Source organism: Phascolarctos cinereus, unplaced genomic scaffold (genome assembly GCF_003287225.1).
Source record: "Phascolarctos cinereus isolate Bilbo 61053 unplaced genomic scaffold, phaCin_HiC Scaffold_1;HRSCAF=81, whole genome shotgun sequence".
Classification (NCBI taxonomy): domain Eukaryota; kingdom Metazoa; phylum Chordata; class Mammalia; order Diprotodontia; family Phascolarctidae; genus Phascolarctos; species Phascolarctos cinereus.
The window spans coordinates 288,264,508-288,291,674 of NW_027555514.1; the positions used below are offsets into that span (position 1 = coordinate 288,264,508).

Consider the following 27,167-nt stretch of genomic DNA (forward strand, 5'->3'; position numbering starts at 1 on the left):
GCGGGCGGGCGAGAGGGGGTGCCCGCACTTCTGGGGAGCTGAGAGGACCCTCCCTCCTCCAGACATTGTCCAGATGCACATCGAGACCTTAGAGGCCGTGCACCGGGAGAGCAAGAGGCTGCCTCCGATCCAGAAGGTGAGGCACGGGCCCGGGCCAGGGCACGGGCAGGGAGGCCGGGGCCTGCTGGCTGGCCTTCCTCTGAGCCCTCCCCCACCTTTGATCCCCCAGCCCAAGCTGCTGCGGCCCAGCCTGCTTCCGGGAGAGGAGTGTGTGCTGGACGGCCTCCGAGTCTACCTTCTGCCCGACGGCCGGGAGGAGGGCTCCGGGGGCAGCGTTGGAGGGCCGGCCCTCCTGCCCGCCGAAGGGGCTGTCTTTCTCACCACCTACCGGGTCATCTTCACCGGGATGCCCACAGATCCCCCTGGGTGAGGACCTGCTCGGGGCTCCCGGCGTCCCTTCCCCATTGCCCTCTGGGCCTGTCCATGTTCCTGATGGCCAGCCCTTCCCTTGGCCAGGGTCCCTCCCCCCACCCCTCCACTGTGACCCCTCCTGACTCTCCGTGTCCCCCCAGTGGGGGAACAGGCTGTGGTCCGGTCCTTCCCAGTGGCCTCCCTCACCAAGGAGAAGCGGATCAGCGTCCAGGCTCACATGGACCAGTTCCTGCAGGATGGGCTGCAGCTTCGCTCATGTACATTCCAGGTCTGAGCCTCAGGCTTCTCGGGGGCCAGCGGAGCTCTGTGCTGACGGGTCAGGGGGCGGGGGGGAGCTCCAGCCCCTCTGTCCCCTAGTGGAGACCACTGAAAGGCGGCCTTGTAAATGCCTGCTCTGGGGGGGTGGGGGGCTGAAACAAAGGTCTGCAGTAAGCCAGAGATGCCCTTCCCCAAAAGAGAGAAGTGGGGACAGCAGCGCAGAGTCCAGGGGCATTGGGGAGGGGTGGTGCCCACCTGTTCTCTTGGACTTTGCCCCACTACCCGCCACCTTTGCTGAACCCTGCCTCCCCTCCCCCTCCTCATCCTCCCTCTTCCCCTCCTCCTCTCCTCTCCTCCCTCTCACTCTCCCCCTTCCCTTCTTCTCTCCTCCATCCCCCTCCCTCTCCTCCTTCCCTTCCCCTGACCTCTCCTCCTCCTCACCTCTGTCTCTGGTCCCTCTCCCCCTTTCCCATCTCTCCCCTCCCCCTCCTGTCCCTCTTCCACCCCTCCTTCTTTCCCTTCCCTCCTTCCCTTTCCTCTCCCCTCTTTCCCTTCCCTTCCCCTCCCCCTGACCTCTCCACCCCCTGCTTTATGCTTGTGCAAACATCCCCTGCCACCTCCGCATACAAATTCCTCCCTCTCATTTTTAGGGGACTGTCCATACAGTGTTTCTGTTTAGCCTTAGTTCTCTGCATGCCCTTTTCTGTGTGATCTGACATGGTCAGTGGGCACCGCCACTGGTGTCCTTCCACAGCTCTCCTCCTTGTCCGTTTCTGGCGCTTTTGAAAGCATCCCTTCCCTTGTTCAGAAGCCACCTGGCCCATCTTCCACCCCATGGTAGGAGTTCCCCCTAGACATCCCTGGGAAGTGGCCCCTGGGACGTCTAACTCACCGCCTTGATGACACACCTCGTGGTTAGCAGATTTGTCCAAAATGGAGCTGAAATTGGCCCGTGCCCTCTTCCCCCGGGGCCTCCTCTGGCTCCTTTGGAGCTGCCGCTCCCATGTTCGTCCCTTCTTCCACCAGACCGACATTGGGCCTTCTGGAAGGTGTTTTCCAATGAAATACTCCCTGTTCCTTCAGCCATTCTTCTGTGGAAATTCCCCACTTGTCAAAGAGTGAGGCCCCAAGTAGGGCAAGATTCCAGCTGGGGTCTGACTGGGGCTCAGGAATGAGTGGGCAGATGGACGCCCTGACCCCATCCCGGGTTTGCTGTTTCTGTTGGGCATGAAAAGTCCACCAGCTCTTAGCACAGGCCCTGGCATGTGCTAGGTGCTTAATAAATGCTTACTGGCTGGATGACGGGCAGAGATGCTCTTGAGTGAAGGCCATGGCATCATCTTCTACAATTGCTTGTTTAGACCCAAGTGCACCTTGGTCCTCCTGAATTCTACCTTCTTTGTTTTGGCCTGTCCCAACCTGTCATGCCCTTTGTGACTGAGCAGCTTCAGCATTTATCCCTAGCCACATTTTGGGGGTCAGTGTGGTATGTGTTGGTGACACAAGACCAAAGCAAAAAAGTCTTAGCCTCCCGGACCCCCCAAAGAAAGAGCCTAAAATCTATTGGGAAAGACACCATGTACACGGAGCCGCTGTGAAATAGGTGCGAGGTGTTGGGGAGATCAGGAAGGGCTTGGCATAGAAGGGAATGCTGGGAGGAAGGAGAAGAGGAGGCAGCACAATCTGGAGAGCACAAGGCCCCGAGAGGAGAGATGGAGAGTGGGACCCACCTCCCAAAAGTATGGGAAGGGGCGTGACCTATGGTCAGACTTCATTGTATGCCCTGAGCTGGGCTTTAAACACAAACAGGAATTCAGAGTTTGTAGCACCAGGGAGCCACTGGGGTTTCTTGAGTGAGGGAGTAACATGGCCCGGTGTTGGCTGGGCAGTTTAGTGAAGGATGGACTGTAGCGGGAGGCCATCGCAGCTGTCAGTGCAGGGGAGAAGAGGCGAAGCCCTGCACAAGAAGGCGGCCAGGGAGTCACGAAGAGAAGGGGTTGGACGTGGGAGAGGCTGTGGGGCAGATCAGATCTGCGAGGTGATGGCGATCAGGGAGGTGAGAAGGATGTTGAGGTTCTGTTGCGTGGGTAGGAGAGGTGGGGCCCTCCAAGCCAGAGGAGAGTTGGGGGACGGAATCATTAGTTCTGTTTTGAACATGTTGAGTGTGAGACATCTCTGGTGCGTGGTGCAGAGGGGAAGCAGTAAGTAATATGAGGATGGAGCCAAGGAGAGCCTGGGCCTGCACGTGTAGATTGGTGAGTGCTGGCATACAGATGATGAGGATGGGAGGAGAATAGGAGCTGCCCAGGTCAGAGCCTGTGTGCAAGGAGGAGGAGCAGCCAGAGGCACAATGGGCAGATGGCTGGCGGAGGGGCAAGAGGACAGGGTGTGCTGGGATGCCGCTGCATCTGGCCACTTGGGTGCCAGATGACAGGAGGAGAAGTGGAGGCAGGGAGTGTCAGCATTCAGCAGATGCTAGGTGGGGCCGAGCATGTGTCAGGAACAGTTTGTCTTCTTGGTTGGTTTAAAATGCTCTTATTGTATTATCTGGGTTTCCAGAGGAAAGGAAAGGAAAGTGGTTCACCCCAAACACACAGCTCCTAGGAGGAGGCGGCCATGCAGCAGCTGCAGGCTCTGCCCCCAGCCCCCTGGCGCCTGCCTCGGCTTGCCATCGGAGCATGTCAGGGTGTTCCTGGTTCTGCTTTCCCGGGTCCCCATCACTGCTTTTGTTTTAATTTAGCTGCCTTAGCAAAGGAGATCCCGCACAGCCTTCCTTCTAACCACAGGGAGAGATTTTTTTGGTCAGAGGTTTGAGAAGGGCACGGGGCTGGCTGTAGCGGCTAGGGTTTGCCTGGTTGTGTCCAGGCATTCTGGGCTTGCCTGAGCTTGGACCAGGCCCCTGACCTCTGACTCCCAAGAGTGTCCCCCCACCACAGCTGCTGAAGATGGCGTTTGATGAGGAGGTGGGCTCAGAGAGCGCCGAAGTCTTCCGGAAACACCTCCACAAGCTACGATACCCGCCGGACGTCAAGGGGACGTTTGCCTTCACTGCTGGCTCCGTTCATACGGCTGGCCGGCAGCCCCGCGCCGCCAAGGAGAAGAGCCCCTCCTTGAGGTAGCCCCTGGCCCTTACCTTCCATGACAGGCTCTGCCCCTCACCTCCATCTTTGGCTCGTACCACCCTGGCCTGTGTGTGTGTGTGTGTGTGTGTGTGTGTGTGTGTGTGTGTGCGCGCGCGCGCACGTCTGTATGTGTGTGTGTGTGTGTGTATATGTGTGTGCATTGCATGTATGTGTGTATTGCGTGTGTCTGTACGTGTATGTGTGTATATGTGTGACTGTCTGTGTGTGCATGTATGTATGTCTTATGTGTCTGTGTGTGTACAGGTATGTGTGTATGTGTGGCTGTCTGTCTGTCTCTGTCTTCCCTGCACCTCCTGACGCCTGACACCTACCTGCTCCTCCTTTTCCACCTAGGACCCTGTCACGGAACCTAGTGAAGAATGCCAAAAAGACAATTGGTCGCCAATATGTCACTCGGAAAAAGTACAACCCACCCAGCTGGGAGCAGCGGGGTCAGCCTGTGCCCCCCGAGGACCAGGAGGATGAGATCTCAGGTCTGGGAGGAGGGAGGGAGCCTCGGGGCCCTTGGGCTGAGGGGAGGTGGGGAAGGGCCCCCTCCTCTGGGGCCGGAAGCACAGGGCCCAGCTGGGTCTGAGGCCCGGCCCTCCTGTTGTGGCTCCGGCCACATCACCTCGTTCCGCAGACCTCCATTCCTTCCTTGGTGACCTCCCTGAGATCTCTGACTCTGCTCTCGGCCCCGCAGTGTCCGAGGAGCCGGAGCCCAGCACGCTGACGCCCGCCTCGGCGCTGAAGCCTTCAGATAGGCTGACCATGAACAGCCTCGTGGAACGAGCCTGCTGCCGAGACTACCAGCGCCTGGGCCTGGGCACCCTGAGCAGCAGCCTGAGCCGTGCCAAGTCCGAGCCCTTCAGGGTCACGCCCGTCAACCGGATGTATGCCATCTGCCGCAGGTGAGCTCACCTGCAGTCACGTGAAGGGCGGAGGGCCAGGGGCCATCTGGGTCACCTTCTCCTCAGAGGGATGGAGAAACAAAGGCGCAGTGCCAGAGTTCTGCAAGGAGGAGGCCACAGACCCAGCTCCAGGGAGAGCCTCCCTCCCTCCTCTAGGGAGTGCCAGGGTGGTCCAGGGGAAAGGCTGCCGGGTTTGAACCAGGCAGGTCACAGGTTGGGCTACGAAGGAGACGGGTTTGGAAGAGTTCACAAAGGCAGAGCGGTCAGAATGTGGCCAGGCCAGGGCAGAGGCAGGGATGGAGGACTAGGAAGAGACCCATCGCTGGAGACGAGACTGGTGGGAGGAGCAGGTTCAGAGGCTGGTGCTCAGGGCACAGGTTAGGGGCGGAAAGAGACTGAGGAGAGGCCTCGGCCTAAAGATGGGTCCAGAATTCATGGGGCGAGGTCCCCCAAGGAGAGGGAAGCAGCCCTGCACAGAGCCTCGGGGCAGCAGGGGAGGAAGAGACAAACAAACCTGAGAGGTGAGCAGTCGGCCAGAGAGGAGCCAGACACGAGGTGAATCAGTAGAGAGCTCTGAGGCCCGTGGCCCAGGAGGAAGAGGCCTGGCAGTGTGGAGGCGATGCCAGCAAAGACTGGGCTCAGAGCAGGGGCACTGGGAGCCAGCTCTTGGGGTGCTGATGAGGGAACGGGGGAAGGGAGAATGAGACAGCCTGGAGGGGGCGTTGGGGCTCAGCTGCTGGGGCTGGCATGTCCTGGAGAATCGGGAGGAGAGGAGGCCCAGGGGGCCCAGCCTGGCCTGTGACCCCTGTGTCTCACCGGGCCATGAGCGTGATTGCCGTGGTCTAGGTTCTGCTCTCCCTCTCATGTCCCATGGAGACCACGCAGAAAGAGTCCAAGAACTGGTCCCTGGCCTGTTGGGCATGGCAGACGCGCGGATGCAGTGCCCACTTTCAGTGTCGGGAGATTGGTGTGTCTCCTGGCAGAGACACAGCTCTGGGACGGTGGCTGAGGGGTGGCGGAGTGGGTGCTGCTGCCTTATCCCGTGCCCAGCTGGTCTCTGCCTTGGCAAAGCTTTCCGTGTCGCTTAGGGGTGTTGAGCATAATGTCAGACCCGGTTTGTGTGGGCCCGTGTCCTGCCCAGCGACAGCGGCCGCGGCTCGCTCTGAGGGGGGGCTTTGGGGTTTGTGTCTGTAGTCTTAGGGGGCTTGTGGTGCCACAGTGGATAGAGAGTGAGGCCTCAGACACTTTTCTGGCTGCGTGATCTTTCACCTCTGTCGGCCTCAGTTTCTTAAACTGTAAAATGGACATCATAATTGCACCTACCTCTCAGAGTTAATATCCCCCAGAGATTATGAAGCAGTTAGCACAAAGGCTCTTTTTTTAAAAATTGCCAGTAGTATTTATTTTTTTACCCAATTACATGTCAAGATAATTTTTAGCATTCATCTTCACAAGGTTTTGCCTTCCAAATTTTCCTCCCTCCCTCCCTCCTCTCCCCTCTTCCTAAAATGGTAGGCAATTTGACTCAGGTTATACATGTGCTATCGTGTAAAACCTATTTCCATATTAGTCACAGTTGTGAAAGAAGAAGCAGATCAAAAGGAAAAAAGAAACCATGAAAAAGAATAAAGTAAGTAAAGAAAGTGTGCTTCGATCTGCGTTCAGAGCCCATCAGTTCTTTATCTGGCTGTGGGTGGCATTTTCTCTCCTGAGTCCTTTATACTTGTCTGAGATCAGAGTGTTGCTGAGTAATTCATAGTTGATCATCACAACGTGGCTGTTGCTGTGTCCAGCCTTCTCCTGGCTCTGCTCACTTCACTCAGCATCAGTCCACACAAGTCTTCCCAGGTTTTTCTGAAGTCTGCCTGCTCATCATCTCTTATAGCACAAGATTATTCCATTCCATTCATATACCACAGCTTGCCCCGGTGGATGGGCATCCCCTCGACTTCCAGTTCTTTGCCACCACAAAAAGAGCTGCTGTAAATACTTTTGCACATGTGGGTCTTGTCCCCTTTTTTATGCTCTCTTTGGGATATATATCTAGTAGGTGTATTCCTGGATCAAAGGGTAGGCACATTTTTATAGCCCTTTGGGCATAGTTCCAAATTGCTCTCCAGAATGGTTGGATCAGCTCACAAGTCCACCAACAATGCATTAGTGTTTCAGTTTTCCCACATCTTCTCCATTTATCATTTTCTTTTTTTGCCATATTGATCAGTCTGATAGGTGTGAGGTGTGAGAATTGTTTTAATTTGCATTTTTCTAATCCAGGAGTGGGGAACCTTCGACCTCGAGGTCACATGTGGCCTTCTAGGTCCTTGCGTGTGGCCTTTTGACTGAGTCCAAGTTTTACAGAACAAATTTTTTTTTTTTGCTTTTTGGTGAGGCAGCCAGGGTTAAGTGACTTGCCCGGGGTCACACAGCTACTAAGTGTCAAGTGTCTGAGGGTGGATTTGAACCTGGGTCCTCCTGACTCCAAGACTGGAGCTCTATCCGCTGCGCCACCTAGCAGTGCCTGAACAAATCCTTTTATGAAGGGGATTTGTTCTGTGAAGTTTGGATCCAGAGGGCCACGGGTTCCCCACCCCTCCTGTAATCAAACACTTTCTCACATGACTATAGATGGCTTTGATTTCTTTCTCTGAAAACTGCCTGTTCATCTCCTTTGACCATTTATCGATTGGGGAAAGAATTGTATTCTTAGAAATTGGACTCAGTTCTCTCTACATTTTAGAAATGAGGCCTGTATCAGAGACACTGACTGTCAAAATTGTTTCCCAGCTTTCTTCTTTCCTTCTAATCTTGGTTGCATTGGCTTTGTTTGTGCAAAACCCTTTTAATTTAACAAAATCCAAATTATCTGTTTTACATATTGTTTAATGCTCTCTCTCCCCCTTGTTTGGTCATGAACCTGTAACTCACTTAACTTCTCCTTCAAGAATCTGGACGCTCTGCCACTTGGTACATGTGTGTTTAGTACTGATATTACTTTATTGTTTGTGGTACCTTTTGGTAAGATGAAGTTTCCTTCCTTGTTTCTTTTCATTAGGTCTCTTTTTGCTTTTGCTTTGTCTGACATCAGGATCGCTACCCCTGCTTTTTTTACTTCAGCTGAAGCATAGTAGATTCTGCTCCGGCCCCTTACCTTTATTCTGTGTGTGTCTTTCTGCTTCAAGTGTTTCTTGTAAACAACGTATTGTCAGATTCTGGTTTTTGATCCATTTTGCTATCTGCTTCTGTTTTATGGAAGAATTCATCCCATTCACACTTGCGGTTATGATTACTAACTGTGTGTTTCCCTCCGTCCTATTTTTCCTCCTGTTTGTCCTCTCTCTCTTTTCACCTTTTCCCTCCTTCGCAGTGTTTTGCTTCTGGCTGCCACCTCCCCGAGTCTGCCTTCTCTTCTCTCAGCCCTTCTCCTTCCCCCCCTCCCCGCCTTTACTTAATCTCCTCCCGTCCTACTTTCCTGTTGGGTAAGATGGATTTCTATATTCAACTGATTGTGTATATTGTTCTTTGAGCCAATACTGATGAGAGTAAGGTTCAGGTGATGCCCATTGCCCACCCTCCCATCTTTCCCTCCACTGTTAATAGGTTTTTTGCACCTCTTCATGTGAAAGAATTTGCCCCCTTCTACCTCTCCCTTTCTCCCATTGTACTTCTCTTTCTCATTCCTTAATTATTTTTGTCACTCCCTCAACTTTGCCTTGGCTATGTATATTTCTTCTATCTGTGCTATTAGTGGGTACGATTTTTAAGAATTAGAAGCATCATCTTCCCATATAGGAATGTAAACAGTTCAGCTTCGTTGAGTCCTTTATGTGTTCTTTTTCCTTTTTTAGGCTTCTCTTGGGTCTTAATATTGGAGGTCAAATTTTTTATTCAGTTCTGGTCTTTTCTTTAGAAAAGCTTGAAATCCTTCCATTTCATTGAATGACCATTTTTTCCCCTTCAAGTATTATGCTTAATTTCCCTAGGTAGGTGATTCTTGGTCATAGTCCTGGCTCCTTTACTTTCTGGAATATCATGTTCCATGACCTCCGATCCTTTAATGTTGTAGCTGCTAAGTCCCATGTAATCCTGATTATGGCTCCCTGGTATTTGAATTGCTTCTTTCTGGCCACTTAGAGTATTTTTTTCCTCGACCCGTAATTTGTTCTGTAATTTGGCTATAATGTTCCTTGGAGTTTTTATTTTGCAATCTTTTTTCTGAGGTGATTGATGAATTCTTTTTGCCCTCTGGTTCCAGGATGTCAGGGGCAGTTTTCCTTGATAATTTCTTGAAAGGTGCTGTCCAGGGCCTCCTTTTGGTTATGACTTTCAGGTAATCCAGTGATTCTAACATTGTCTCTCCTGGATCTGTTTTCCAGGTCAGTTGTTTTTCCAGTGAGGTATTTTACCTTTTATTCTACTCTTCCATTCTTTTGAATTTGATTGATTCTTGATGTCTCATAGAGTCATTAGCTTCCACTTGCCCAAGTCTAACTTTTAAGGAATTGTTTTCCCCAGGTAGCTTTTGTACTTTCTTTTCCATTTGGCCAGGTATACTTTTTAAGGAGTTGTTTTCTTCAGTGGGTTTTTGTATCTGCCTTTCTGTCTGGCCAGTTCTGCTTTTTAAGCAGGTGTTTTCTTTTTCCAAGCTGTTGGCTCTTTTTTCATAACTCTCTTGCGTCACTCTCATTTCTTTCCCTCGTTTTTCTTCTACGTCTCTTACATGATTTTAAAGCTACCTTTTGAGCTCTTCCATGAGTTCTTTCTGGTCCTGAGACCACTTCTCGTTTTTGTTTGGGGCGTTGGCCATAGGTGTTTTGACATTGTTGTCCTGTTCTGACTTTGTGTCTTCAACTTCCCTGTTACCAACCATAATAGCTTTCTGTGGTCAGATTCTTTTTTGGGTGGTTGCTGTTGTTGGGGGGAGTTTTGGCCTTTTCCACTTTTTTAAAAATTTGAGCTCTGCTCCTGGGGTAGAAGGGGCACCTCGTGCTGGTCGGACACGGGGTGTCTGACCTGGGCCTGCAGCCACACGCTGTTGCCCTGAGGCCCATAGGGGACCCTCATGTCTGATGCTGTGCTGAGGGGATGGGGTAGGGGTGGCTGGTGCTGCTGGGGTCCATAGGGGTCTGGCAGCTTACCTGGTGCTGGTGCCTGGCATGTGCTGAAGCTGGCGGGGTATTTCTGTATTTCTCTGGGGCGGTTCTCAGAGCTGGAATCTGTGCTGAGGCATGGGAGGGGTCCTGATGTTGGCGTTTGTCTGCTCCACTGCACTGGGGCTCAGGATCTCCTGCTGGTTTGTTGAGGTGGGGCTGGCTGCTGGCTTGCTGGGACACTTCCTGCCCTGCAATGTGTTCCCCTTTCAACTGAGTTAGACAGGCCTTTCTTGCAGATCTTTCAAGTTTCTTGGGCTAAAAGAGTGTTTTACCCCATCTTTTTGCTGGTTCTGTTTGGGGTGCTATTTTATGGTTGTTTGGAGGTGAGTATGCAAGAGGTACTGTGATTTACTGCTTACTTCACCATCTTGGCTCCTGCCACAAAGGTTCTCAATAAAGACTTCTTTCCTCCTCCCTCCCTGCTTCCTTGCCATGCCTTTTTGGCATTGGTAGAAACATATAGAGGGTCTTGGTCAGCAGGGCTGCCACAGGCAGGAATTACGAAGAAGGTAGAGGGCGGGATTCAGCAGGGTCAGAACAGGGGGCCCAGGTCAGGGGGCCATGGACTCAAGGCCAGAGGAGAACGCGACCCCGGGGTGTCTGACCTGCTAGGTCATGTTCAGGCTGGGAAGAGAGGGGAGAGGATCCAGAATAAGGCCAATGGCCTGGAAAAACAAGGTGGGTCTGGGGCTCCAGCCATCACTGTCAGGCCATGTGATGAGCTCAGGACCAGAATGCCACAGCAGCTTTTCGTGGGACAAACATCTGGAGGTTTTGGTTGACCACGCAGCCACAAGCGGTCCACAAAAGTCAGTGTACTCCTGGCTGCTTCGTGGCTTGGACGAGGGCAGCGAGCGCCCTTTTGCTTTCTGGCCAGACCCCAGTGAGGCCTGCTGCCTGGGTCCAGGCCTGGGGGCCACCGTGGTGGCAAGGATATGGAGAAGCTGGTGCACGCCCAGAGAAGGGTGCCCAAGGGAGTGGGAGGAGAAGAAGGCAATAGCATTGGCAAGGCTGGAAAGGGCTGCAGGAGGGTTTGGCTCCAGAAGGCAGAATGAGGAGAAATGGGGAGATGTGGGAGAGATGCAGATTTTCACTGGTGGAAAGGAGAACGTGCTGAGGACGAGAGCCATCCCGGAGTGAAATCCCACGCCTCTCCAGAGGGGCCCTGAGTGCAGGAGCCTCGGGGCGGCCGCCAGGCACCACGTCTCTGAGCCGCTGCCTCTTCTTGGCCTCCAGCTACCCGGGGCTGCTGATCGTACCCCAGAGCGTCCAGGACAACACCCTGCAGCGTATCTCTCGCTGTTACCGTCAGAACCGCTTTCCCGTTGTGTGCTGGCGGAGCAGCCGTTCGAAGGCAGTCCTGCTGCGGTCCGGGGGGCTACACGGCAAAGGAGTGGTGGGCCTCTTCAAGGCTCAGAACGCACCCTCCCCAGGTGACAGTCTGTCCGGCCCAGGCCCCAGCGGGGGGACTCTCTCGGCCTCCTCCTCCTCCGGGCATCACGCTCCTTCCATCCCCATCCCCACCCACATCTCCCCTGGTCCCCGTGGCTCCTTCACTGGGCTTGCAGTCTGTTCTCACCCTTCTGGGGCAAGAGCGAACCAGCCCCCATCCCATGTCAGAAGGGGCAGCTCTGGGACTGGGCAGTGTCTGAGAGTGTTCCCCACGGTGGGGGTCTCAGGGCTGGGCCTGTCAGCGCACGCACACGTGCGTGTGCGTCCATTCCTCAGACTCACCTGCCCATCCTCCCCCTCCCAGGTCAGTCCCAGGCTGACTCCAGCAGCCTGGAGCAGGAGAAGTACCTCCAGGCAGTGGTGAGCTCCATGCCCCGCCATGCTGACGCTGCTTCCGGGCGCAACACCCTCAGCGGCTTCTCGTCTGTGCACATGGCGAGTCACGGTGAGTGCCCAGGGAGCCTTGCGCCATCCCTGCTGCCACCCCCAGCACCTGGCACACAGTGGGCGCTTGGTCCCGGGGCACTGGGACGTGTGCCAGGTGCAGGTCGGGGAGGACCCAGTGCCCACTAGGGGCATTCAGGCTGACTGTCTGGCATACGGCCTTGCCTCCCCAAACCAGCCACGCCTGAGGCTGGAATGCTTAGGGGAAGAGCTCTGAGGGTGGCGACCACCTCCCTCGTCTCACGTCCCCAGCAGCGGTGGCTAATGAGTGTTTGTGACACTATCTGAGTTTAGTTTTCTCTTAGCCCAGTGGTTAGCTCCCACGGGGCGAGGCCACGGGGCATTTGTCGCATTTTGTTTGGTGTAAGCCTAGGGTGGGGGCTGTGTTAGAACAGAAGAGGCCCCCTCCTTGGGAGGAAGGCAGGGGAGGGGCCATTCAAGGTGGCCGGCCAGGGCCGGCCCCAGACGCATCCCAGAGGCGGCGAGCTCAGAGGACCCTGGCCCTGTGAGTGGCCGCAGGTCGTCTGACCGTGTGGCAGGGGTGATGTCGGCAGTGGTTCTGGGCTGCGGAGGCCCTGGAGTGGGGCTGAAGGACTCTGCGGGAGGCCTCGGAGCCGAGGTGCAGGCGGGCAGGCGGCAAGGCGTTGTAGGCACAGCCGTGCCAGGCCTCGGTGGGCAGGGGTGGCAGGAGGATCTGGGGGACGCTCGTTTGGGGGCCAGGCCATCTGGCTGGTTCTCCCCCTTCCCCTTCTCTACCCAGATCTTCTGACTCCTCCTCCTCTTAGCTAAGCCTCTCCTGAGGTCCTCCTTTGTACGGCCAGTTGAGTATGGAGGAGTGGAGACAGCCCTCCTTCCCAGCCACACCACCCCCAGTGGCCTCAGAACCCTTGTCCTGTTCCCCCAGCCCCCACCTGCTGACTGTCGGACCTGACCTTAATTCCACAAAGTTTGAGGTTTAGTCTGAGAGCCTTGGGGGGAGCAGCCCCTGCCCTCAGTAGAGGGGGTGAGGCGTGCTCCCAGATCCATGGCCTGAATTCCTAGTGTCTGGGAGGAGCATGGCCTTGTGTAGGCGCTCAGGAGAGCGTGGGGTTCCCCGGGGTTTGGCCCAGAAGTGAGAGGAGGCCCCCAGACACGCTGTGCGGCCTAGGGAGGAGAGCAGGGGCCACCCTGGGCCTCTCTGGCTAGTCAGGGGTTTGTCCCGGGGCTGGGGCCTGAGGCTTCTCTTTGTGCTGTGCCCCCCTCAGCACCCAGTCCCAGAGCCAGGGTCACCACTCTGTCCAACCCCACGACAGCATCAGTCACCAGACGGAGCGCTCCCCGAGGTACTGTAAGCCCTGGGCACTAACTGCCTGTGTCCCCCTCACCGCCCCAGGCCATTAACTTGCTCCCTTTCTCCACCCCTCGCTGAGCACTGACGCCCGCTCTCTCACATGCGCCAGCCGGCGGCCGCTCGCTTCTCTGCCCTCGGCGTGCTCTTGACACCCTGGGCACTGACTCGGAGGCGCCCTCTGCCCTTCCAGCCTTGTGGGTTCCCGCCCCAAGCACTCGCCACATAGTTGTAGTTGGAATGGCCCTTCCCAAGGGAGTGCGGGGGCTCCAGGCTCTGCTCTCGGTCGTCCCCGTTTCTCAGGTAAGTCGTGGACGCCCCAGCCCCTCGGCCACTCACCACCAGCTGTCTCCCCACAGGAAAGTGGGGCAGCATTCGGGCCGGCGGCCGCAGCAGCGGATCCAGCCTGGGCGTGGACGTGGGCTCCAGGTTAGCCGGCAAGGACCTGCTGGGCCCCCCCCAGGCCAACGGGGCTCCCTCAGAACCAGGCTTCCTGCGTCCCCAGCGTGCGGCCCTCTACATCATCGGCGACAAGGCCCAGCTCAAGGTGACCTGGGGGGGTCGGGGTGGGGGCGGGGCTGAAGGAGGCTGCACTGCCTGGCCCTCCCCTCTCACGTTCCCCTTTCCCCGTCACAGGGTGTGAGGCCAGACCCCCTCCAGCAGTGGGAGCTGGTGCCCATTGAGGTGTTTGAAGTGAGGCAGGTCAAAGCCAGCTTCAAGAAGCTTCTGAAGGCATGTGTCCCCGGCTGCCCTGCAGGGGAGCAGAGCCCGACCTCCTACCTGCGTTCGCTGGAGGAATCGGAGTGGCTGAGCCAGGTCTGCACTGCAGGAGGGGCCTCTTGGCCCACCCCCACCCCATCTCTCCCGCATTATTGACATGCTAACTTGCACCTGAAGTGAGCTTCTGGCTTGGATGTTGTGCTAGGGGGGAAGGAAGTTGAGGGGAGCCCTGGGGAGGCCGCCCAAGGAGAACTCCTCAGCCTTGAAGGACGACGCATTTGAATAGGTGGGGAGGGCCAGGGTTCAGGCAGGAGCCAGTGAGCCCGTCATGGAGGTTTCCCTGATGCTGGGCTTGGGCTCAGAGGGCCTCTGTCAGAGGAACACGGGAGTCGGTGAGGCGTTGACTGTTGGCCTCTGTGGGAGGGATGCCGGTCCCTGGGTCCCTGGGTGGTCACAGGATGGAGATGTGGAAGGGTCTCCTTCCAGATCCTTCATCTGACAGGTGCGGCAGCCGCGTAGACTGGGGAGGGGCGAGGAGGCAGGGCCCCCCGGGTTTGGCAGCTGCCTCATTGTCTGACCCGGCCCTCAGTCTCCTCTATGAAGGGCCGACTCGGGGCAGCTTAGCAAGAAAGAGTTGTGGTGGAAGGAGCTCTGGGGCTCAAATGCTCCCTGAGCTGGGATAAGATGCCTCCCCCTTGGCTGAATCTTGAGAAACTCCTCAGCTCTGGCGTCCTGGGATTCGGGGATACCGGGGGTGGGTGGGTGGGGGGGTCCCCAGAGCTCCTTGCTGGGGCTGCACCTGTGAGTGAAGTGGGCCAGGCCAGGAAGCAGTGGGGAACCCAGGGCAGGATTGGGGACCTGGCTCTCCAGGGAGCGGGTTCCAGCTGAAGGGGGCACAGATTAGATCAGCTTTCTGAGGGGGGGAGACAGAAAGGTGGGAAGCCCGGCATCTTGGAGTGGGAGGGCACAGAGGCATCGTGTCTGGTGCATGCCTGCCCCGCCCGTGCCCGCCATGCCACCCGGGACAGTGGTGATTGTGAGGAGACCGCCTCCCCGAGAGCCAGGGCAGCGCCCGAGCTTCACATGGAGGGAGCAGCTGAGACTCGCACCTGGAGCTCAGAGGAGCTGGGGGCTGGTGAGGGACGGAGGCTTGAGAAGAATCTGGAGCCGCCGTGCCACCCAGAGCCAGAGCTCTGCACGTGGTGGGCCGGCTGCCTGGGGCAGCGCCATCAGGCCGTGTCTCTGCCTGCCTTCCCTAGATTCACAAGCTGCTTCAGGTGTCCGTGCTGGTGGTCGAGCTGCTGGACTCGGGGTCCTCTGTCCTTGTGAGCCTGGAAGACGGGTGGGACATTACCACGCAGGTAAAGGGGTGTGTGTGTGTGTGTGTATGTGTGTGTGTGTGTGTGTGTGTGTGTACACACGTGTGCTTTTTGGGGGGATCTGGGGGGAACATGCCACGTGCCTGGTGCAGAGAAATGATTCTGCAGCAAGCTTAGACCAAACAGGCACCTGCCCTGGGCCGAGTTCCTGGGAAACTGAGGCACAAATGATGTATGCCCAGGAAAGGGGCAGGGGAGCCTCCTAGGGGGGAGGGGGGCTGTGGCCGGGCCGGCCCTCGCAGAGACTTGGGAAAATAGGGCAAGATCTCTGCAAGGCCCAGCGGAGAGGAGCCGGGGTGATGGAAGGGCATAGCCCTGTGCTGTGGCAAGCCCACCGGCGCTGGTCTGACCTCCCCCCAGGCTAGGGGCACAGCTGGCTTGGGGAGAGGACTGGCCTCCTGCCTCCCAGACCTAGCCCCAGGCTCACTGGGTTTGTAAGGAAAGCAGATTGGGGGGCAGGAGTGCAGAAAGGGTCTCTGGGGCAGCGTGTGCACACACGTGCATGTATGTATGTATGTGTGTGTGTGTGTGGACGTGCCAGTGTGAGCCCTGACACGCTGATACGGGGTGGGGGTTAGGTGGTATCCTTAGTGCAGCTGCTCTCAGACCCTTACTACCGCACTCTGGAGGGATTCCGGCTCCTGGTGGAGAAGGAGTGGCTGTCCTTTGGACATCGCTTCACGCACCGCGGTGCCCACACGCTGGCGGGACAGAGCAGCGGCTTCGCCCCCATCTTCCTGCAGTTCTTAGACTGTGTGCACCAGGTAGGGAGACTGCTGGAAACAAGAACGAGGAGGTGGGACCACGCCGTCCGGCGACCCCGCCCGTGACCTGCCTCTGCCCTACCCCCAGGTGCACTCGCAGTTCCCCATGGAGTTTGAGTTCAGCCAGTTCTACCTCAAGTTCCTCAGCTATCACCATGTGTCTCACCGCTTCCGCACCTTCCTCCTAGATTCAGACTATGAGCGCATCGAGCTGGGTGCGGGGGCTGCAGGGGGGCAGAGCCGGGGGGGGGGGCTGCAGGGGGGCAGAGCCGGGGGGGGAGCTGCAGGGGGCAGAGCCGGGGGGGGGCTGCAGGGGGGCAGAGTTGGGGGGGGAGCTGCAGGGGGTCAGAGCCGGAGTGGAGGGGAGCTGCAGGGGGGAGGGGAGCTGCAGGGGGGCAGAGCCGGGGGGGGGGCTGCAGGGGAGCAGAGCCGGGGTGGGGGGAGCTGCAGGGGGGCAGAGCCAGGGGGGGGCCATATGGGAAGGGGCTGAGCTCCCTCCCTGCCGCTTCCTCTAGGCCTGCTGTATGAGGAAAAGGGTGAGAGGAAGAGCCAGCAGGCATGTAAATCTGTGTGGGAGTATGTAGAGAGGCTGAGCAAGAAGACGCCCGTGTTCTACAACTACATGTATGCCCCTGAAGACACGGAGGTGAGGGGGCGAGGGACTCGATGGGGTGGCTGAGGGCCCGGTCCCCACAGCCTGGGACAACGGCCCCTCCTCCTCTCCACAGGTGCTGCGTCCCTACAGCAACGTGTCCAACCTGAAGGTGTGGGATTTCTATACCCAGGAGACGCTGGCTGAGGGCCCCCCGTACGACTGGGAGCTGGCCCAGGGTCCCCCTGAGCCCCTGGAGGAGGAGCGGCCTGACGGCGGCGCCCCCCAGAGTAGGCGTCGGGTCATCTGGCCGTGCTACGACAGCCGCCTGCGGGCCCAGCCTGACGCCATCTCACGCCTGCTGGAGGTGAGCACCGGGCGCCGGACCCCCTGGGCCCCTCCCCACAACCCTCCGGTCCGTGCCGCCCAGACTGCTGGAGGAGCTTGGGGTACAGAAAAAAGGATTTCACCATTAGATGCCAGGGAGGCTTCAGAGAATCATGACTCCACAGATAAAGGGAATGAAGGATGGGTTGGAGGGTGTGGAGAAGGGAGGGAGGAGAGAGGGGCCGAGAGAAAACCCAGGGAAGGATCCGTCTCGGTCCCAGCAGAGCAGTGGCCGAGTCCTAAGCCGCAGTGCTGGCTGCTGTGAGGACGGGGAAGGGGGGCGGGCCTTGGTGGTGGATTGGGTCCAGGATGGGTGCGAGGCGGAGGAAAGTCCGCGCGGTCTTGAGCGTCTGGGTGAGGCCTGGGCCCGATGGGGGGGGGGGGACGGATGGATGAGGTGGCTGAGAACTGGAAGGGCCCAGGTGGAAGCCGCAGGGGTGAGCTGAGTGCTGGGCCAGGCCAGGGCCCCCAGGAATCTGGGGGGGGGCAGTGGGGGAGCTCAGGGAGGGCAGCATCCAGGAGCCAAAGACAGGGAATGAGGAGGCTGAAGAGGAGGAAGGCCAGGAGAAGGAGCGCCGTGTTCAGGACGGCCATCAAAGGGGTCAGCAGCCTGGGCGTGCAGGCTTGAGGAGGGTCAATGGGCACGTCCCTTTTATTTGGGGGGTCAGAGAAGGGCTCACTAAGATCCCCTCTGTCGGCGTGAGCCCCAGAGGGTGGGACGCTCTCGAGAATGGAATTCTCCTAAAGAGTGCCAAGGCTGCCCAGGGCCCACGGACCGGCTTGAGTCTCAGAGGGCGGCGGCCCGGCCCACGAGAGCCGGGGTAGGCCGGCTTGGGCGCCGTGAGCCGGAGGAAAGCCCAGGACGCCGTCATGGGGTGGAGGGGAGGGTTTGCCGGGGAGCCGATCCCCAAGACGGAGCGCAGGTGAGAGAGTCCCCCATGCCACCCACGCGCGGTCCAGCCCCGTGGCCCGGGTGAGCTGTAATGATGGCAGCAACAACCCCCAGCAGCCAACCCCCTGCGTAGAGAGAAGGCCAAGGGATTTCTGCAGCTTAGCTCTCCCGGTCCTCACAACAACCCTGGGGGGTAGAGGGGCTGCCATTATTACAGATGAGGAAACTGAGGCTCAGAGAGTTGCAGTGGGTGCCTGAGTCAGGATGAGACCCAGATCTCATCCCATAGTCTCTGGGTTCTGAAGAAGCGGCCCACGGGGCCCAGAGAGCTGGAGAAGAGGCCATCTCTGGAGCTCAGGGCCTGGGTGCTGGCCTTGGGCTCCCCACAGAGTCTTGGACGTGGAGGGGACCGTGGCATCCCACCTCACGTCCCGGGTGGTCAGGGCCCCCGTGCAGGCTGGGCTGCGGAGGCGCCGCTGTGCGGTCAGTGTTGGTCTGCAGGCTCTGTAGGGCCCAGTGACGTGGCTAAAGGCCCAGAGGGCGTGGCCATCTGGCCACACAAGTCATGATGGCACAAGGGTGGCTAGGCGGGAGGGTGGAGCACGCTCCATGTCCGGGTGGCTGTGAGCGTCCCTTTGGCCTCCTGTCCTCGATCAGAGCCATCGGGCTCTTGTGTCCAGAGGAGGCGGTGAGGGCGGGCGAGGGCCTGTGGGGGGGAGGTTGGCCGTGTTCTGCTTGGGCCCCGAGGTCACTGGGGTGGGCAAGGAAAACCTCCCTGAAGATGAGCTGTCTGAAAGAGGAGCTGGCTGCTTCTGGAGGGGAGGGGGTATGTGCGTGTGCGTGTGCGTATGTATGTCTGTATGTGTGTGTGTACGCATGTGTAGTAGTGTGCGTGTATGTGCATGTGTGTCTGTGTGTACTGTGGGGGTGGGGTGTGTGTGTGCATGCGTGTGTGTGCGTGTCTGTGTGTGTGTGTGTGGTAGCGTGTGTCAATGTGAGTGTGTACGTGTGTTAGTGAGGGTTAGTGTGTGACAGAGAGCTGGACAGGGGCCGAGGCAGAGAGGCCCACATCACCTCAGGTGGGCCATGGCCAGGCCCCCCGAGGCCCCTCGGGCCCTGAGAGTCTGTGGCCGGGCAGGAGGGGTGAGTGTTTGGTGTGGCCTTGGATGGGGGGGAGAGATCAGAAGGTAATTGAAGGGACGGTCAGGGTGAAGTGAAGGGGAGGGCCGAGCTCCAGGAAGGGGGTGGCATTAGACGCAGAAGTGACCTGGGCAGAGAGAAAGGCCAAGGCTGGGGAGAGGGAAGAAGAGCCAAGCCTGAGTGACAGCCTGGGCTGGTTTTTTTTTTCCTTGCTAGGAAGTTGGGATTAAGTGACTTGCCCAGGGTCACACAGCTAATAAGTGTTATGGGTCTGAGGCTGGATTTGAACTCAGGTCCTCCTGCCTCCCGGGCTGGTGCTCTATCCACTGTGGGCCTGGGCTTTTTAGGTGAAGGAAGGGGCGGGGTTGTGTGCAGAGGCAAAGGGGAGAAAGTCCCGAGACTCAGGATTGATCACATGGCAGCCGTGAGGACCCAGGCCTTCAGCCCATCTGGGCCGCCTCTGCTAGATTCGGCGGCTGGGGAGCCACAGTCACCGAGTGGCCAGCCTCCTGATTCGGCCGGCCTGCCTTTGTGGCCAGGTGGGATGTGCTGGGGGGAGGGAGGGGAGGAGCCGGGCAGAGGCGCACAATTTTGTGAGGCCCAGGGGGAGTTCTGAGACTGGGGCAGCTCCTGTCTGCTGAGACTTAGGGTCACCGAGGGGATAGCACCCTCCATGCTGTCTGCCCCCAACTCGATTCCTCAGGGAGGGGGCCGGGGTGTGCTTAGGAACTCTCCCCTGGCTCCGCCCCCTCCCGGGCTCCACCCCCTCTGGCTTTGCCCAAGGATCAAAGGGGGAGACTCCTCTGTGAGCCCACACCAGGAAAGCTGTACCCTGTGTGTGAGTTCTGTTTTCCAGACAGCCACCGGTTGCCTTGGCGCCCCCTCCATCTGTAAGTCAGGAATGTCCTGTACCACTGAGGCATATGAAGACAGATTCCCAGGGCTCAGTCTGCTAGCTTGGAGCTCTGCCTGGCATCTGTCCCCCTTCTCCTGGCACCGGCTGTCCTCACTCCCTAAAGCCCTCCCCCTGAGCCGAAGGCTGCGTCTCTGGTCCGCTGTGTGACCTGGGCAAGGCCCCTTGGCCTCTCTGGGCCCCAGAGGCAGTGAGGTTAGATTTTGATTAAAGAAACGGCAGTCGTGATTTTGCCCCCTCCTTTCACGTATGGACCTGTCCACATCTCTCCTCTGCTCACAGCTCTTCACTGACTCCCCATTGCCCCCCTCTGCCCGGCATCTGGGACCATCCTCCCTTTCCAGTCTTCCTTGGTAACACTTGGCTCCATGGTCCTGTCCACGGGGACAGCACTGCTGGGGGGAAGGGTCCTCAGCTACCCGAGTAGGAGGGGATGCAGCCCGGCACCTCCTGAGACTGCCGGTCCCCCTTCCAGCCAGCTTGGGTCTCAGCTGGCTTCTTCAAAGCCCCTTCCTCCTGGCTTTACCCTCAGGGCCAAGCAAAGCTAAGCCCTTCCTGCCCTTTCCTCCACAGTAAATGGCCCTTGGCATGGCCTTGGGGACCCTCCTCAGCCCCCTTGATCTGAGGTGTCCAGACCCCAGCTCACCGCCCTGTTCTCCAGAGAGAGCCTGAGTGGGGCGGACAGGGAGCCCTCCAGCAGCACTTCTCTTTAAGCCTCACTTTTATTCCCTTTAGGCCAGTCTCAGGTTTGTTTTGCTCCTGAATGCCGTAATTTGCAAAACTGAAAGAGCAGAAAATGTGTGTGGAGCTTTTCGGGGAGAGGAGGGCTGTGGGTCAAGAAAGCATTTCTTTACAAAAAGGATTTTCCTGGGTGTGATGGTTTGTGTGAGTTCCAGAGCACCTTGCTTAACCAGCAGGCAGTAAGTGTCCTGGCTGATTGATGCCATAGACCTGCCTCCTGACCTCAGCGTATCCGCATCATCTGGGCCTTTTTAAAACTTTATTTTCGTTTTCAACATTCACTTCCACAAGATTTTGAGTTCCAAACGTTCTCCGCTCTCATCCCTCCCCCCACCCCAAGATGGCATGCATTCTGAACAGCCCTTCCCCTGATCTGGCCTCCCTTCTGTCGCTCCCCCTCAGTTTTCCTGTAGGGCAGGATAGACTTCTGCACCAGCTGTGCTTCTCTTGATGCTGCCTCCCACAGCCTCACGTTGACCCTGGGAACGCCACCTGGCCTCAGGGTGTATTGACGTTCCTAGTTGAGGGCCATTGGGCGCTGCCTTCCACATCCTGGCCTTGGAAAATGGATTTCTTTTTTTAATTTTATTTATTTTGATTTATCAACAATCACTTCCATATGCTTTTGAGTTGAAAATTTTTCTCCCCCTTGCTGCCCCCCACCCTCCCCAAGATGACGCACAATCTGACATAGGCTTTACATTTACATTCCCATTAAACATATTTTCACGTTAGTGAAGTTGTAAGTAAAAATTAAAACCAATAGGAGGAACCATCAGAAAGATGAAACAAAACTCAACAGAAGGTAAACATAAGTGATAGCGATTCGACTTCCATAGTTCTTTCTTTGGATGTGGACAGCATTTTCCATCCCGAGGCCTCTGGAGATGTCTTAGATCCTCATAATGCTGAGAAGGGTTCAGTTTAACAATATTAGTCATCGCACAACATGGCTGTTACTGTGTACAAAGTCCTCTTGGTTCTGCTCACTTCACTCAGCATTAGACCATGTAAGTCTTTCCAGGTTTTTCTGAAGTCAGCCTGTTCGTCATTTCTTACAGCACAATAGTGTTTCATTACATTCATACACCATAACTCGCTCAGCCATTCCCCAGTGGATGGGCATCCTCTCAGTTTCCAATTCTTTGCCACCACAAAAAGAGCTGCTATCAATATTTTTGTACATGTGGGTCCTTTTCCCATTCGTATGATCTCTTTGGGATACAGCCCTAGAAGTGCTATTGCTGGGTCAAAGGGTATGCACATTTTGTAGCCCTTTGGGCATAGTTCCAAATTGCTCTCCAAAATGGTTGGATCATTTCACAACTCCACCAACAATGTATTAGTGTTCCCATTTTCCCACATCCTCTCCAACATTTATCATTTTCCTGTTTTGTCATGTTGGCCAATTTGATACGTGTGATGTGGTACCTCAGAGTTGTTTTGATTTGCATTTCTCTAATCGATAACGATTTAGAGCATTTTTTCATGACTGTAGATGGCTGTAATTTCTTCCTCTGGGAACTGTCTGTTCCTATCCTTTGACCATTTATCAGTTGGGGAATGGCTTGTGTTCTTATAAATTTGTCTTAATTCTCTCTCTATATTTTAGAAATGAGGGCTTTATCAGAGACTGGTTGTAAAAATTTGGAAAGTGGATTTCTTGAACACAGACATAAGATTCTGCATTTATCCATCTCTTGTTAAATCTCCTCTGCATCTAAGTACCTGACTAAAACTTTTGAATACATGTTTTATTTTTAATACTCATTTTTAACTTTTGAGTTCCAAATTCTCTTCCTCTAGCCCCTCCCCCTCCCCTTGAGGAGGCAAGCAGTATGGTAACCATTGTACATGTGGAGTCACACAGAACGTTCCATGTGAGCCATGTTGCAAAAAAAAAACAACAAAAGAAGGCAAGAAACAAAGCGAAAAGGCATGCGTGTGTGTGCACTCAGAACCCATCCCCTCTTTGGAGGGAGATTGCACTTCTCATCCTGGGTCCTTCCCAAGTGTCTGGGGTCCTTGCCGTGCTGAGAAGAGCCAGCCATTTGCACTGGTCGGTCATGATGCGGTGTGGCTGTCACCGTGTGCTGTCGTTCTGCTCGCCCCCTTCTGCATCCATAGGCTTCCATACGTTTTTCTGATTGCATCCTGCTCGTCCTTTCTCAGAGCACAGTGGTATTCCATCACCATCATACACCACAGTTTGTTCAGCCATTCCCCAGTTGATGGGCATCCCTTTGGTTTCCAATTCTTAGCTGCCACAGAGAGCTGCTGTAAGTATTTGTGTACAGATAGGTCTTTTTCCCTTTTCTTTGATCTCTTTGGGATGCAGACCCAGGTAGTGGTGTTGCTGGATCCAAGGCTATGCATAGTTTCATAGTCCTTTGCACATAATTCCAGATTTATCTCCAGAATGGTTGGATCAGTTCACAACTCCACCAACGATGTATTAGCGGCCCTGCTCTTCCACATCCCCTTTGACATTCAGCAGTCTCCTTTTTTGGTGTGTTGGCCAGTCTGAGAGGTGTGAGGCGGTAGCTCAGAGCTGTTTTCATGTGCGTTTCTCTGATCAGCAGTGATGTAGGGCATTGCTTCACATGGCTGTAGAAAGCTTTGATTTCTTCCTTGGAGAATGGCAGAGCCATAGCCTTTGAGCATTTAACAGTTGGGAGACAGCACACTGTTTGGTGCAATTGGGATTCAGCGCTTAACCTAGCCTCAGCTCCCAAAAACCCACGCCAGTCGCCACCACGGCCGCTGACTGTGGCTGTCTCAAGTCAGTTGTCCTTGTGTGTGGCTTTTGTCCTTTTATAAACCTTTGGTCCCCCACCCCCAGCCCCACACATACCACATACACACACGTGCATATGCACCCCCCCACATACTACATGTATACATGTGCTGCCTTCACATCACATACATGCACACGTGCCCCACACGTAACCCCCCACACGCCCTACATCTCTCTCTCTCACACACCCCCACCCCCCCACACACACCCTTTCTCACACACTCCCACATTAGCAGGAAGGCTGCTCAGGGCTCCAGGGGTATAACCAGAGGGTGCTGCCCAAGGTCAGACAGGGCCTGTTTGCAGCCTAGGCAGCATCTGAGATGATGTCGTGGTGGGGTCTGAGCACCTCTGAGAAGGGTCTTAGGTGGGACTTCTAGCCCAGAGAGGAGGATCATGAGAGCTAGCATCCGCCTCACAGTCGGTCTGCTTTGTCCGGCCAGCTGCAGAGAGCGCACAGACAGAGGCTTGGGCTCCGAAGTCGTCCTAACGATGGCGGGGGGGGGGGGGGGGTGCGGGGGGGGGGGCCCTGACCCTGGTCTTGGCTCTCTCCGCCATCCATTGTTCCTTGGACGACTCCCGGCCCTGAGCTTTTCTACAGAATCCCCCAGCTAAGGCCTCTTCATTCCCAGGAGCTGCAGCGACTGGAGTCCGAGCTGGGCCGGCCCTCGGAGCGCTGGAAGGACACGTGGGACCGGGTGAAGGCCGCCCAGCGCAGCGAGGCCCGACAGGATGGGCGGGTATGGGCAGGGGCATGAGAGTGGGGATGGGGGGAGACGAGGGGAGCGCAGCGGCCGCTCCCCTGAGGCCTGCTCTTTCTCCTGCCCCCCCAGAGCACGCCCAGCTCCCTGCTGATGTCCAGCGTGTCCCATCACCGGCGCTCGCTTGGAGTTTACTTGCAGGAGGGGCCCGTGGGCTCCACGCTGAGCCTCAGCCTTGACAGTGACCAGAGCAGCAGCTCCACACCCTCCAGCGGCCGGCAGGCCGCCCGCCGAAGTACCAGCACGTTGTACAGCCAGTTCCAGACTGCCGAGAGTGAAAACAGGTGGGTGTGGAGGGGAGGCCTTGGCTGGACAAGGGCCACCTCTGCCGGGAGCTCAGGGCCTGTACACCAGCTGGCAGTCTGGACCTCTGAGATCCCCGGGGGCTCCTGCCCACATCCCAGTCTCCAGCCGTGCCGTGCCGTTAGCTGGCCTTTTGTTTCCCTCTTGGTGGAGGATTGCGAGGAGAAAGGGCTCCAGGACCATGAGGCCCAAGGGCTTGGTCTGCTTTGGACACTATCCTAAGGGACGTTCACACCCTACTCTTCCTCCCTAACCGGTCCCACTTGCAAGTCTCTCCGGCTGTATTCCTGGGTCCCTCCGTAAGGCTGGCAGCACCCCAGGCACATACAGAGGGTCCCCCGTCCCTCCGGGGCCTCAGCCGTGCTGTTGGCCACACGCGGGGAGCCTGCTCTGGGGGCCTGGATGGGCCGTGGGTCGGACAGGCACAGCCCTCTGCCCCCAACACTGATCCCCCCTGGGCTCTGCCTTCCCTCTGTTGGCACAGGTCCTACGAGGGCACCCTCTACAAGAAGGGTGCCTTCATGAAGCCTTGGAAGGCCCGATGGTTCGTGTTGGACAAGACGAAGCACCAGGCAAGGGGGGATGGGTAGCAGGGGGCAGCCGGCCCTGGCGGGAGGGGGCCTCCCCCAGAACCGGCCAGTCATCCGTTTTTCTCCACCCAGCTGCGCTACTATGATCACCGGGTGGACACTGAGTGCAAAGGGGTCATCGACCTGGCCGAAGTGGAGTCCGTCACTCCCGGAGCCCCCACCATGGGTGCCCCCAAGACCGTGGATGAGAAGGCCTTCTTCGATGTACGGCTGTGGCTCTGATGGGGGCGGGGGCGGGGCTCTGCCCGCGTTGGGGGGAGGAAGTGGTTGGGGTGGGCGGGGGCTGACCTCGTGACCCATCCCCACCCAGGTGAAGACCACGAGGCGGGTTTACAACTTCTGTGCCCAGGACGTCCACCTGGCCCAGCAGTGGGTGGATCGGCTCCAGAGCTGCCTGTCAGATGCCTGAGCCGGCTGGGGACCCTGGAGCTCCTGGCCCTCCTTACAAACCACTATGGGGGCCTGGGGGGGGGCAGGGCCATCCAGTCTGCCCTTTGTTTACAGGCCCTGCCCTCCCAGGGCATCCGACAGTATTGGGATTCTGCACCAGGGTGGGGGCCCCACCCACCCCCAGCCTCAGCACTTGACTTTGTACATAAACTCTGGGGGTCCTTGGTCCCCATCCTGTCCTGACCCTTGCCCTGGGGTAGGTCGTACTCAGCGAGTTACACCCCACCCCCACTTCACTCCCAAAGACCTGGAAACGTGCTGGGCCGGGGGGGCTCCAAGTCTGTCTCTCCGCCTTCTCTCAAGGAGTCTTTGGTTGGCCATGTGGCTTCTGTCTACCCCACACTGCCCCAGGGCAGGCCCGCCTTCCCCCCTGACTGTAATTTATTGCTGGTGTCAGGACTGAGGAGCCCCTGCCTATGGAGACAGCCATGGTACAGTTCCCTCCTTCCCAGCCAGACTCCCCCCCCCCCGCCCCCGCCGTGGGTTGGGGGGTGGGGGTTGATGGTGGCCTGATCCTTGAAGTGGGTTTTGTAAATAGCCTGACCCTGTGGCAGGCCTGTGGCTGCTGTCACTCATGTAGATTCTGTTCACCCCAGTCTCTGTAAATGTGTCTGGCCCCAGACGGCCCCACCCCCATGTATTGCGTCTAGAACAAAGGATTATATAAAGAGAACTGATGGAATTTAATAAAAAAGAATTCCTGCTCTCTGAGCTCCCCTCCCATGGCCAGGCCTGGGGGTTGGGGGGCCTGGCGGGGATAGCCATCCCCAGTGGGGCCCTGACCCCACGGCCTCCAGGGAGCTCCTGTGGCAACGTGGTGCTGGCTGAGGTCACGGGCTCTTCCAGGTGACTCATCCCCAGCCGGAGGCAGGCAGCTTCAAGTCTCCAGAGTCCTTTAGAAAGCCCCCTGAGCAATGGCCCCAGTTCACTCCAATGAAAAGGAAGGCCGTTTGTTCACAGGGGACCTAGCTTTTGAGGGGCTCACAGGCAGAGAACAGGAAAGCAATGCACCCAGCTGGGAAGCCCAGCCTGGGCTGGTGTTGGGGAGGGGCACTGGTGCTTGGAACAGAGATTACGCAGGGAAGGAGAGGAGAGGTAGGCTGGAGGGCCTTGAATGCAGGCCTGGTCAGAGGGCCGACACGCTAGATCAGATGTGTGGGGTGGGCAGGCTGCAGGAAAAAGAGAAGGCAGCATCGAAGTAGCCTTGTGCCTGGGCTGGGGGGAGATTGGCCTCGGGGGTGCTGACCTAGAGACGAGGCGCTATCAGCCTTCCTGCACTGATGACTGCCTGGGAGAACCACATTTGGAACAGGGCTGAGCCTCATCCCCTGTGCAGGGTTGTCTCCCAGGAAAGACAGTGGGGCCAGGGTGCCCTCTCAGAGATGAGCCCACTAAGGAAGGAGCACAGAGAAGGAAATGGGGCCCAGAGAAAGACAGGCTTGTCCGGAGTCCCATCGATGGGGGGCTGGGGGGGGGTGAAGGGAGTAGTGACTGCTCCCTTGGGGACAGACGTGGCAGGACAGGCTCCGGGATGTTTGTCAGGCCAGCCCCTGATCCTTCTGGACCCTTCCCTCTCCCAGACCCAGCCTGGGGCCCTCCCAGCAGCCAGAGCCCAAGTCCAGCAAAGATTCATTTCACTCGG

General features: G+C 57.2%; 1 protein-coding gene across 1 annotated transcript in view; it reads left to right on the forward strand.

The window, feature by feature from the left end:
• The window catches only part of SBF1 (SET binding factor 1), a 45,665-nt gene extending 19,429 nt beyond the window's left edge, over window positions 1-26,236 (forward strand). Inside the window, exons 22-42 of the mRNA XM_078147917.1 lie at window positions 63-136; window positions 230-417; window positions 565-700; window positions 3,627-3,805; window positions 4,167-4,306; window positions 4,516-4,723; window positions 11,110-11,306; window positions 11,630-11,770; window positions 13,014-13,091; window positions 13,456-13,643; window positions 13,733-13,912; window positions 15,076-15,177; window positions 15,774-15,959; window positions 16,048-16,174; window positions 16,475-16,605; window positions 16,688-16,918; window positions 24,054-24,161; window positions 24,255-24,466; window positions 24,970-25,057; window positions 25,148-25,279; window positions 25,386-26,236. Of these exons, the coding sequence (XP_078004043.1) occupies window positions 63-136; window positions 230-417; window positions 565-700; window positions 3,627-3,805; window positions 4,167-4,306; window positions 4,516-4,723; window positions 11,110-11,306; window positions 11,630-11,770; window positions 13,014-13,091; window positions 13,456-13,643; window positions 13,733-13,912; window positions 15,076-15,177; window positions 15,774-15,959; window positions 16,048-16,174; window positions 16,475-16,605; window positions 16,688-16,918; window positions 24,054-24,161; window positions 24,255-24,466; window positions 24,970-25,057; window positions 25,148-25,279; window positions 25,386-25,484 (3,125 nt within the window). The 3' untranslated portion in view covers window positions 25,485-26,236. The remainder of the gene's footprint in view (window positions 1-62; window positions 137-229; window positions 418-564; window positions 701-3,626; window positions 3,806-4,166; window positions 4,307-4,515; window positions 4,724-11,109; window positions 11,307-11,629; window positions 11,771-13,013; window positions 13,092-13,455; window positions 13,644-13,732; window positions 13,913-15,075; window positions 15,178-15,773; window positions 15,960-16,047; window positions 16,175-16,474; window positions 16,606-16,687; window positions 16,919-24,053; window positions 24,162-24,254; window positions 24,467-24,969; window positions 25,058-25,147; window positions 25,280-25,385) is intronic.
• The last annotated feature ends 931 nt before the right edge of the window (window positions 26,237-27,167 follow it).